This window comes from Thermobia domestica, chromosome 5 (assembly GCF_964235325.1).
Source record: "Thermobia domestica chromosome 5, izTheDome1.hap1.1, whole genome shotgun sequence".
Taxonomy (NCBI): Eukaryota; Metazoa; Arthropoda; class Insecta; order Zygentoma; family Lepismatidae; genus Thermobia; species Thermobia domestica.
Window position 1 is genome coordinate 113,945,803 of NC_137458.1, and position 12,021 is coordinate 113,957,823.

Genomic DNA, 12,021 nt, shown 5'->3' on the forward strand with positions numbered 1-12,021 from the left:
AAACTATGATTTGAAGGGATAATGTCTGGGCTGTATGCGGAGTGTTGTACTAAAGAGAATCCTTGCAATTTCCAGGGTTTCTGCAATCCCGAGTTCTTGCAATATCTATCTGTAACGTCATCGCTATAAAGCAGAATCCTCTTCGTATATCAAAGCCGGCATTTGTGTCGCATATCATCATGGACCAGCTATAACTGTTCAGAGTAAAGGTTCCCATCGACAGCACGGTCGTCTAGAACGAGTTTCCAAAACACTGAACCACTGATATTTCACCACATCCGTAACATGACTGTGTTTCAAAATCTCCTTCTCTGGACAGTTAGCAATGGCTCTTGATCTGGTAAAGTCGAGATGACTACCAACAGAATGTCGTCCGTTTTTCATTACCTGAGATTATCCGACATTAAAACCTGTTGTCACGAGAATTTTGTAGAAATTGTTTACACAAAGTGAATCGTTTCTCAGGCTGTTGTAGTATCAGCCAGAGGGGCAGAAGTGAAGACAGTCTACTCAGAAATCCGGGTTGATGAAAATGACACACGGTGCTTTGAGATGATCCCTGTGTACTGCCAGTTGATGTGGACTTGTGCGTGGATAGGTCTGCACTACGCAATTCCCGTTCACGGCAACTGGACTCCTCGCTTAACTTTTGTCTTCAACGCTCGTGTCACTTGACCTGAATCGCGTAAATCATTTTCGAGCTATCCGAATATTCACAGTTCTCAACTCTTCCAAATTACAGATTTCCTTTGCAGCTGCCACAGCTTTCACTTCCTTTCTTCCAACAATGTCTTCACAGTATACGAAGAGCCACTTTGTTCGATTGTTTCAGTTGACTGTGGTGTGAAAACAGGAACTGCGGCTGTCTACGTGATAACTGATATGCGCTCCACGTCATTAACTAATGATTGCACTCGGTGCTTCCATCACGAACAATATATATACTATACATTCAGATCGGTTTTAAAATAATTAAATTTTATGGTTCTCTAGTGAACAAGTTTACGATTTTTCTATAATTATTAGATTCTAAAATCAATTGCAATTCTCAAATGAATAGTGACATATTGAATAACTATTCATTCAGCAACATCCCGTATACCTACTTACCTTCGCACAGCGAATACGTTATTTTCAATTGTGTTGTGACTATTTTATTAAAAAGTACTAAAGAACCATAAGTTTTACAATACCTATAACAATTATTTCTCACCTGTTTAATACACTCTACTATGGCATGTTGCACATCGATGTTTAATTGTTTAATATTTTCAATAAAAGTTTCCTTGTTGGGACACTGTACGGCACAACCCAAGAGAAGTAACAATAAAAGGTGCATGTCTTCAACTCCTGATTTGCTTTCAGGCTCCCGTCCGAGCATCACAGGGTCTGGCCGCAGGAGTAGCAGCTGCCCAAATTCTTCCTTTATAATAAACAAAATTAAGGAGGAGTTATAACTACAGAACATAAGTAAAGTGGAAAAGTTACATACACAATGTGCTAGGAAGTATGTTTTATCGGATACAGAAAAAACCTTCTCATAAATAAACCTGTAATTGTAAAATTAAGTTAAACGAAGTTCACAAGGAGAAGTGATTGCCTACACCAGTGACGGACAAACAACTTTCTTTTCCAAGAAGGTCAAAGAAAAAAGAACAAAACTTTACAATTTATTAAAAACAATATTGCTACAATTTTACAAAATTCTTGTATTACTAAGCACCATTAATGACTGAAGTTTCTCACAAACCGGTTCAAACTGGGAAGTATTGATTCTCAGTTCGAAATAAATTTATTCTCCTTTCCATTCGTCAGATTAGAAATCATATCGCGAACCGGTTAGAACTTTTCGGGGATCCGCATCTGGCCTCCGGATCACTGACTGCCTATCACTGGCTTAAACCGGAAGTTTCAAAATTCGACATAGACATACAGCATAAGCAATTAAAGATATAATGCGAAATATATTAAACCATTTTCGTTTTCAATAGTAATGACAAAAATGATTAGAAGCTGACTGGCACGGATAATGGAACTTACTAACACATCAGTAGCACTTCTAAAAGCTTCCCAACTCTTATTCCAGATATTTAAATGTTACTGTTTCTCTGAATCTGGAATAACTATTATTTCGCTTAATAGTATAAGAAGTTTTGTTTATTCGTAGAACTACATTGGAACATTAATTCTCAACTAAAAAATTCTGTACTCGCCGTTGGGAATCCAATTAACGACTTCTTTATACGGACTGCAACTCGGTCTCAAGTATAAAGAACTATTTACCTGATTCGCAACGGTGAGCAAAGAAACTTTGCTTAATCTTTTACCGTCCAACGTTCCGATTTTGGGAACATATACATTTTAATTTAGAGAGATCACACATTTTATTTTGAACTCTGTGTTAAAGCAAAATGCTTAATAGATATTATCACATTTTACGATATGATTTTGAGGTCTCCAGCATTATGAGTAATGACGACATAACTTTTAGAAATTTCATTTTTTTTTTAATATTTTGTTTCCATTTGTTTTACAAAAAGTAAATTATTTTTGAAAAAATATTCATTTATCCCGTTGATTCTTACTTATGAAGGATACGAATATTACATAATGAAAGAATATTACAACTTTGTGTCTTTGTTTTCTCTCAGTACTGGTTTATATTAGGAAGTCCCAAAATGGGAACGTTGGCATGTTTAGCTAGTTGAATTTACGGGCTCACGGAAAATTCATTGTTAATTTTTTTCTATGTATTTTGCAAATATGTACGAATTTTACTAGTCAACACTGTGCGACGCTCTTGTTGATAGTTACTAAATACAGTGGTTGTTGGTTTGCTGTTCTTTTTATCGGATCAAAATGAAAAGAAATTGATGAACTTGAAGGGTTTTTGAACTTGGAGTTTGTTTCTTCAGGAAGCTAAATGGATCTCAACTTATTTTATGGGTAATTTGATGTTTCTATTTATACTTTTTTGTAACATAATCGTAGCTCAAGTATGTATCTCGCGAAATTGACGTTATAAATTACTACAATTCTCAGTGTTTCCTACTTTATGAGAATAAAATACACTACATTTTGTTCACGATCAAGTCAGAATTTCTAAGTTTACTTGTACATAAATTTATAACTCTGATGCTTAGGACATTTTGCTGTATTCTGGACTTGGATGTAGCAACCAATACAGTATTTACTTGTGTATACTTTGAAACTTTAAAAAAGTATTTGTGTGTGTGTGTGTATTTTTGTGCTCAGAATAAAAAATATTCAAATTGCAGCTTTGCTTTATTACAAAATATTCCTATTTTGTGTCTGTTCAGAAGCCTGAAATTCCGCTATTTGCACGAAGCTCTGTTAGAGTCTTCCAACAACAAAGAATTGGACGTCGTTCTGCTACTTCAGGATTCGGGAAATACGAGTGTGGAAAGCGATGAAAAAGAACTTCCTTACAATATTCTCGACAATGAACAGTTACCACGTGAAGTTGCTGGCGAAATAGAACTGCATACTACTGAAGGAGTAGAATTCAAGACACAAGAGGGGAATAACTCAACACATTTCGAAGAAGAAACAAGTGGTGTGCAAGAAGTGGAAAAAATGAAACAGTAGCGTTTGAACACTTCCTGCTTTAGTCTAGAAGGTTGGGTTGGAGCATTTGGGTAAGTCTATAATTGTCCACTAATATCAACGAAGGATCTAAAGAAGATGAATAGTGGGACATTTGACTACCGTTTCGACGGAGAAACTCTATTTGTAAACTGGAATAATAATTCAATTGTAATGGGTGCAAGTTATTACTTCACGATTCAACCGTTGCAAAAGGCTACAAGGAGAGTGAAAAACGAGAATAGGAAGTAAATGGTTCAACCAAACACGATCCTTCAATACAACAATAGCATGGGAGGAGTTCATCTGGTCGACAGACTAGAGCAAGCTATCGTCTACGGTTACGTTTCAAGAAATCGTAGTGGTGCTTATTTGCAAAAGGACTAAACTTAGCAGTTATTGCAGCTTTTAGATTCTACGTATATCTTCATTCTGAATCTAAAATACCACATCTTGATTACTGAACTATTGCATTAGCACTGCTGAAGTCCAAACACTCTCAAGGAAACGTCTAAGAGGCCCAACAGCACATCCGATTTGATGGAATCAATCATAATCTGGGTGACACTTCATAAGGAAGATGTGTGTTGTGCAAGAAAACACGAGACTGGTGTGTGTGAAATGTGGAAAGATCCTACACAAAAAAGTGTGTCATCAAGCATTCCACACAAAGTAACTTCTGAAACCACCAACAAGGCTGTCAATACATAGGTATCTGCATAAACTAATGATAATATGTGTAATATATTTGTAAAAAAGTACAATATGTTTGTAAGCTTTAAATAAAAAGACATGTGAGCAGAAATTATAGCGGTGCATATAACTTCCATGTATAAAAAAAGAAAAGATTCCCTCTTCAACTGAAATATCTGTATGACGAAAAGGAAGTATAATATATATACAATTCAATGTGTAAAAAGTATGTTTACTGTATTATATAATATATTAGGTGTTGTACCATAATAATAACAACTTATATAAATATTCTTCTAACCTACATAGCTTTAAAAAAAATGTTTTATGTTATTGTCAATCTTGGACATTTTCTACCCTTTAACATTCGAACGTTCCAATTTTGGGAACATAGTGTATCTTTGAAATCCCAGAAGATAAAACAAAATTTTAAAAAGATTGTGTTATTGTGTCACTAAAATGTTATACACAAGATTTTATCAAACTTCAACGAATGCTTCTAGGTTCAGCCTTTAAACGATTAACTGGTTTTGTAGCCAATACGCACTGAATCCAGTTGAAGCTTTAATTTCATTATCAAAATAAATACAGACACAAAATATTAGCAAAATAATGACGCCAATGTAATACACGCTTGTCAGAATTCAAATTTTAGCTTTTCTATTCTATTTTACGCAGCTTACTATGTCGATTGTTCGAGGGAAAAGTTTCTCTATTTGTTTTTGGAGGAAGTACGAGACCGATAATTGACAAGAAAGTAGCAATATGATATTTCGTCTTTCCTCTACATTTACTACACAATGCAATGTTCGTGGTTCCTACGTTTACTAGCCATAACGAGTGGTGAGTCATGGCAGAGCAACGTGTGTTGGCGATGTGGAGTAAAGAAGAGATTCGCTCTGTGATTCGGTATAAGCGGGCAAATAGCCTTGCTCCTATCGACAACCGCAGGAAGCTAGTTGTTGTTTATGGAGACTGTAATGTCAATGCAAATAGTGCGAAGATGGTGTAAATTGTTTTCTGAAGGATAGATAAGCATACTCGATGCAGAGCGGCCCGGTGGTCCCTCTACAGTCAGTGGTGCAACATTGACTGACAAAGTGAACGCACTGATGTTGTACAACCGAAAAATCAAGGTTCGTGAACCAGTCTCTGATTTGAACATTTCTGTCGAGACTGCACACAAAATTATCCACGAAACACTGGGATACATGAAGATTTTATCACAATGGGTCCCACGATAACTCACTGAACAACATCACAACACACGGGTATAGCCTGTGGCCTGGATTCTCTAACCCGGTACCACAATGAAGGAAACAACTTTCTCTACCGCAACGCGACTCAAGATGAGAGCTTCGCTCATTACTACATTCCAGAATTCAAGCGGACGTCGATGGAATGGAAACATCCCATGTCTCCTATGAGGAAAAGCTTCAAGGTTCAACCATCTGCAGGTTAAGGTTCTTGTGATTATTTTCTGGGAAAATAAAATCTTTCAGTTTTAGGTCCCATAGATATGCCAGTTAAGCTAAAGAAAACGGTAATGATGAGGAATGAATGCAATGGTGGAATGAATTAAGTGGGAGGAAATGGGAGAACCCCGAGAAAACCTACGCACAAGGTGTTTGTACATCACAAAGTCTACTTGGCGCGAACTGAGATCCAACCAGGAACCCCACGCACCAGATGACTATCTTTTGGGATTTCACGGGAATAGTGCTCTTAAAGCTTTTGAAGAAAGAGGACGCAGTGAATGTTGCACGTTATTGCCAATTACCAAACACTGGAGAAATAAAAAACGCAATTCGCTGCATACGTCCTGGACTCTTTTCTGCTGGTGTTATTCTTCTGGATGACAATGTTTGCCTCCATTCGGCAGCACAAACACAGGCTAAACTTCGAGAAATGAAATGAGAAAGGATGCCGCACATCCCCTACAGCCCTGACTTGGCCCCGAGTGACTTTTACTTGTTTCATTAACTGAAGTCCCAGCTGCAGCGGTCAATGTTTTCGGAATGATTTGAAGATTCAGACAGCTGTGAAAGGTGTTCTTCGCTCTCTGGACCCCGATTTACTTTGCAGATGGGTTTCAAAAACTCGTGCAACAATAGGGCAAATGCTTATGTTGCCTGTTAAAAAGTGACAAAGGACCATGCTACTTTGTGCAACTTGATTGTTGTCAGTACCTTAAGAAATAAATTTTTGGCAACATACGGAAACTTTTTTCTTGAACGACCTATGTATATTACTATTACTATTGTATTCCTTTATCTGAAGAAAATCCCCTAGAATTTATTCGATTCGAAATAACAAACACAAGAATAAATTCGACATCGATAATGTACTTCTCTAATACTGGGCAAATTACTTCTGAGGTTCTTTGTATACAGCGTGTTAAGTATGATAAAAAGCGAATTAATAGCCAACGTTTATACTTAACTTTTTTAATACGGTAAAAAATGAATAAAGTATAATAAGCTCAATACTGTCCAATTCTCATATTTCAATGTCTGAATAAATGTGTCTCCTTCTGAAGTAGAACATTGCTAATCAAATTTGAAATTCGTTTCTTATATTTGGTTTCCAATTCAATTTTCACTTATTATCTACATTTCTATAAGGGTTGCTCAAAGACTTTGAAAACAGTACCGTTGTTATCTAATCGAAGTGGGAAAAAATGTTAGTCGATAGGTGCGCGGTGTGATTCCCAGTTTACACTTGTACAGAACGGTGTTGCTTGCTGTTTCCTCGTTGGAGAAAGTTGTTTACTACGGTTAGGTGCATTAAGGATTCCTCCAGATAAGTGCAACAATCTAGTATTCAATTTCTTCGCGCAGAAGGCGTGCATACTTCAGAAATTTATCGCAAGACGCAAGAAGTGTATGGCAACCAGTGTCTCGTTCAATGCATCATATTCCATTGATGACAGTGTAATGATAACCACGTTAGGCCACATGCGGCAAAGAAAACCCTCGGCCTGCTGAGAACATTTTAATGGGAAGTTCTCAACTATCTTCCCGTACAGTCTTGATATCCTCTCATATGACTCCCATTTCTTTGCCCCCTAAGACAGTCAACGAAAGATCAACGGTTCATCTGTGACCCGGAAGTGCAGAACACCGTAAAACCATGGATCCGTCAGCAATTTCTACACTGAAGCCATCCACTCCTTTCCAATGTGTTGGGATCAGTGCATCAATATCGATACGAAATATCTGTAGGTGTTAAGTTACATATTAAATGTGCTCCACATATTCTGTAAGTAACATATTTTGCAATAAACTAATCTCTTGGTCTCTTTTCCATTTGGATATATCTTACATTAGACTATGTAAACGGATAGATATTGAGTTGCAAAGCTATTCGTCTACCCGTATTAATAAACAATAAGGAAAGCAACTTTGACATCTAAACCGAAGACACCACATCGGTACTACGAAAAAAAAAAAAAAAACTCATAATGATTATCTAGAGAATATCTGTTTTCAAGCTGTGCCGGTGAAACTGCATGTTGACATATTCCTGATTAATACATATATCAGAAGGTGCCTAAAGTATACGCTTCTACATTTCAACCTCTTTACATTTTCGAACATATGGGAAAAGGGAAAGTGTTATCACATTTATTTAACTCACAATATCCTTCATATTCATTTGATATCACGGAAAAAAAAGTATTACAATGGCTGACAATGGAAATTAATGAACTAGTAACACTAAAGACATTACTCTGAAACTTTTTCAAAGATAAAAACAAGTATTCACTATTCTAGTGTTTGTACAAAACTTCCTGATATGTTAGGTCCTTTTCCGATCTTTTCTCTAAAGACAGAAAGTGCGGTGAAAAGAATGGAAGGTACAACGCGAGTACGATTGTAAAAGTCCACACAAACAACCGAGGAGTAATTAAAATAAAGATTGGGTTTTCCATTCGTGTTTTATTTATTTAATTTTAACTGATGTTTCAAAGGCAACTAAATATTTTTATCATCAGAGCTGTACTAATTTAAGGAACAATGATATAATTTTAATTGTTATAATTTTACATTTCAATATATAACAATCAAGTGTAGTTACAATTTCCAGTTTAATTCAAATTTATAATAATAGCCGTTTTCTTTTATTGTAATAAAATATTCCAAATTTCACTTAATTTTTCAACCTTCTCTACTCACGGTGCTATCACATAACTTCATTCCTATTGTTTCTCTTAATAACTCTTAACATCCATGAGTGGATCTGTATATAACTCACGCATTTTCACATTTTTTTTTTCATCGAAGTTCATCACATTTATCAATTTCTTATTGCTATTACATTTATTAGTAAAGCTTTACTGCATATGGGTTTCACGAAGAAACCTTTAATTAAAATTAATGTTGGATACCCTTGAACCAATTAAAAAGACAGCAATGGAATGCATTTCAGGTTTCATACTTACTTCATACAAAGCTTTGATGTTCTTAATGATAAGATCCATATTCCTTACTCTGATAATTGGATTTCCTAAGCTTGGTACTACAGCGTTATGAATTGGTTCTGGATCACTGAAATGAACAAATAAATTATATAAAGTCCTTGTCATATAATAAAGCAGATTTCGAAATGTCTATTTTAAAAGCAAACTATTTAAGTACTTTACACGACTAATCGTTCGGAAACAAGCGAAATCTTTCAATCGAGACAGTAGTACGATACATTCATTATGTACATTGATTCTGAACTTTTTAAATTTGTATCTCACTGATTAGATCAATTATCAACAAGAACTACAGTTTACTAACTAGGTGTGTGCTCATGTTTATTATTATTATTATTATTATTATTATTATTATTATTATTATTATTAAGCTTATACTATTTTCTGGTGAGCGATGCTTTATATAGAAATGTTTTGAGAACACCTAGCAGATTTCATGCGAAGTGGTATACAAAAAAGTGACAATAGATCGAAGTGATTTTAACATGGTGTACAAAGACATCCCGAATGTAAGAGTCCAAACAACCGACAGCTGAGCGACCACACGAACAACTATTCGGACATGCAGTCAGTTAAATAGATGCTGAATGTCTGCCCGCGGTAACGTAACTACGCTTGCAGTAAACCTTGGCTAGTGACGGTCGTTTGCAGAGCTTGGCTGGCGGTCAGGCGCCATCCAACTATGTCCCACACGTGGTCGATAAAGCTTCGGTCTGGAAATCTAACAGGTCAAAGCTGAAGGCGTATACTTACTACAGAACGCCGAGCTGTTCAAGCCGTATGAGGGACTCGGGTCACCAAGTTGTAAGACGGGGTACGACAAAGGTGTGTGTGGGTTTTCCCGCACATTTGCAGGCTGTCCCTGTGTCTGGAAATAGAAACGACTCTCATCGGTGAATACTACCCGCAAACGACAACGTGAAACGACAACGCGGCCTCTGTCACGCTCTAAGTTACTTAATCAGACAACAGTCGTTCACTTGCGTTGTTCTAGCATTACAGACACAGATATAATTCACACAACTACAGTCATTCTTCAAACTATTAGCAGCATGCCCTTTTTAGACATTACGTTCAACCTATTTTCTATTGTGGATTGTGTGGCGAGATCTTCACACTAAGATCAGCATATCCTCTACAAAGCTTCTGTTCTGTCAATTTCGTTCGAATAGAACAAAATATGTGTTTATTTCTCTCATCTATTTCATTTTCGACATTGCCGGAAGTCAAATGATAGTGCACTTGCACAAAGGAAACTACCTTGAAAATATAAAGGATTATTAAAACAAATACAAGAAAAAAAAATTAAGACTACTTACATTTGAAGAAGAACTTCATGTATAAGGACACCATCAACTAGATCTTCGTAGTCCACCAGTCTTTCCGGAGCTTCTAGGCAGGATCGGAACTGAAGAAGAAAGTAGTGCTAATATATTCTTTACATTTAATACAAATACTTTTGTTGATTTTAAAGCAGGATACTCTAAAAGTAAGAAAATAATAAAATAACTTGTCAATAATTGTAATGTTAATATTGTAACCGCTTTCCGGATCTACTCCTGACAAATACAACAACCAATGAATACTTTCAAAACAGCTGAGCTCACCTAAAGACATTAAAGAACATTTCCAAAAAGGAATTACAGAAACTTTCCCGAATCGCTCTCAAGTCTCGACGATGAGATGAGCATGAAGTACAGAGAGGTTCGGATGTCCCGTCTCGAAATTCTCATGGACATCCAGACAATCGCTTAGACCGCGACGCACAAAAACACTATTCACACATGAAACGAAAACACATTGAATAAAATAATAATATACTTATTTATTAGATGCACTATATGTATAAAAAAAGTAATTATGCAGAAAATAATCACAACACGAAACCCTGGTGTGGATGAACATTTAACTACTTCAATAAACACAAAATTGCACTTCACATTTGAAAACACGTTAGCTCTTTTAAATTTGTATCACATATATGCACGAATGAAATATTATATTTTGGAGATCACGATAAGCTTTTCTCACACCACTACATGATACACATTGGAGTTAACACTGTGGCGTAATTTTGGAAGTAATCCCACGACGTAAGTCCCTGGCTGCTGCGATAAGAATCCATCAAAAATTCACAGTGGTATTCAGCAGAACAAACAGGGATAGTCGCAATGTATAATCCAAGGAGTTGATAGGACCCGTTAACTAATTATACGCACATAGTCAAAAGACCGGGGAATTAACTAAATTCGGCTAGCCGCTGACAACGTGCGACTACTTAATACCTTATGCTCCCTTGCTTAACTGTATAACGAACGAAACTTGCATGTTGGCTGCGTCGACACACGGAGAAAACTCCCTAAGTTGAGATACTCAGAGTAAGAGATGCCTGACCAACTAGTCAATGTTGGTAGTTCATTTTAAAATGTAATCGCGTTAAACCACCTGTATGGATATGCAAATTAAATGTTGAAAGAATTTGCGTTAATCCACAGTTCACTGGCCACAATGCAAAAGAAGACTACAATAGTTCGAACGTGAGAACTTCGAGATAAAAACGGGTTGAGCGATAATGGTTGGCGATGGTCTGACTACATCGCACCTATGATCTAGTATTTCCATAAGTAACTGAAAAAAGCACTTAATTTAGTTCCAAATAACTATATATGGTAGTCTTTGCATATTAATGAGTTAGGAAGAAACACTGAAGTATCCAAGTAATTGAAATACGATTTTCATACATATAGTCAGAAAATGAATAGCGTCTTTGTTACTCACTACAATCTTCTTACTGTGAAACAACGTTTTACACTTATGTGCTGGTGAACGATGAAAGGTTCTATTGTTCTATCTCGTGGGAGAGAAGTCGAGCTGTTCCCTATTTCCTCAGAAGAAAAGAAATGATTTTCGTTGCAAAACTAAAATATAAATCGAAGAATGGTTTCTCTTTTTCAAAAATATATAGAGCGTCCCCAAAAATTACTTGGTAACGGTTATAATATATGAAACGTATACTTTTCTGATGTTTATAATTTATCGTTTTGTGAAATCCTGTATTAATGAAAGTATTATTACTAATGTTCCTCGAGTCTCTCGGGACTTCTTATCAGGTTGTAAATGCTTTATCTATTTTGTATTTTATTCAATGTATTGTAACCTAAACTCCTTCTGTAACACCCGAACGAAGGGTCTCGAGAGACTGAAAAAGCTTCGGTGGTATTCTTCACTAATACAGGAAA

General features: G+C 36.1%; 1 protein-coding gene across 2 annotated transcripts in view; it reads right to left on the minus strand.

The window, feature by feature from the left end:
• Window positions 1-12,021, minus strand: part of Girdin (protein girdin) — a 134,537-nt gene that overhangs the window by 102,353 nt on the left and 20,163 nt on the right. For both annotated transcript variants that reach the window (XM_081758920.1, XM_081758921.1), the window contains exons 3-5: window positions 10,102-10,190; window positions 8,744-8,849; window positions 1,214-1,423 (exon numbers count right to left, since the gene is read on the minus strand). In XM_081758920.1, coding sequence (XP_081615046.1) covers window positions 1,214-1,423; window positions 8,744-8,849; window positions 10,102-10,190 — 405 coding nt within the window. The remainder of the gene's footprint in view (window positions 1-1,213; window positions 1,424-8,743; window positions 8,850-10,101; window positions 10,191-12,021) is intronic.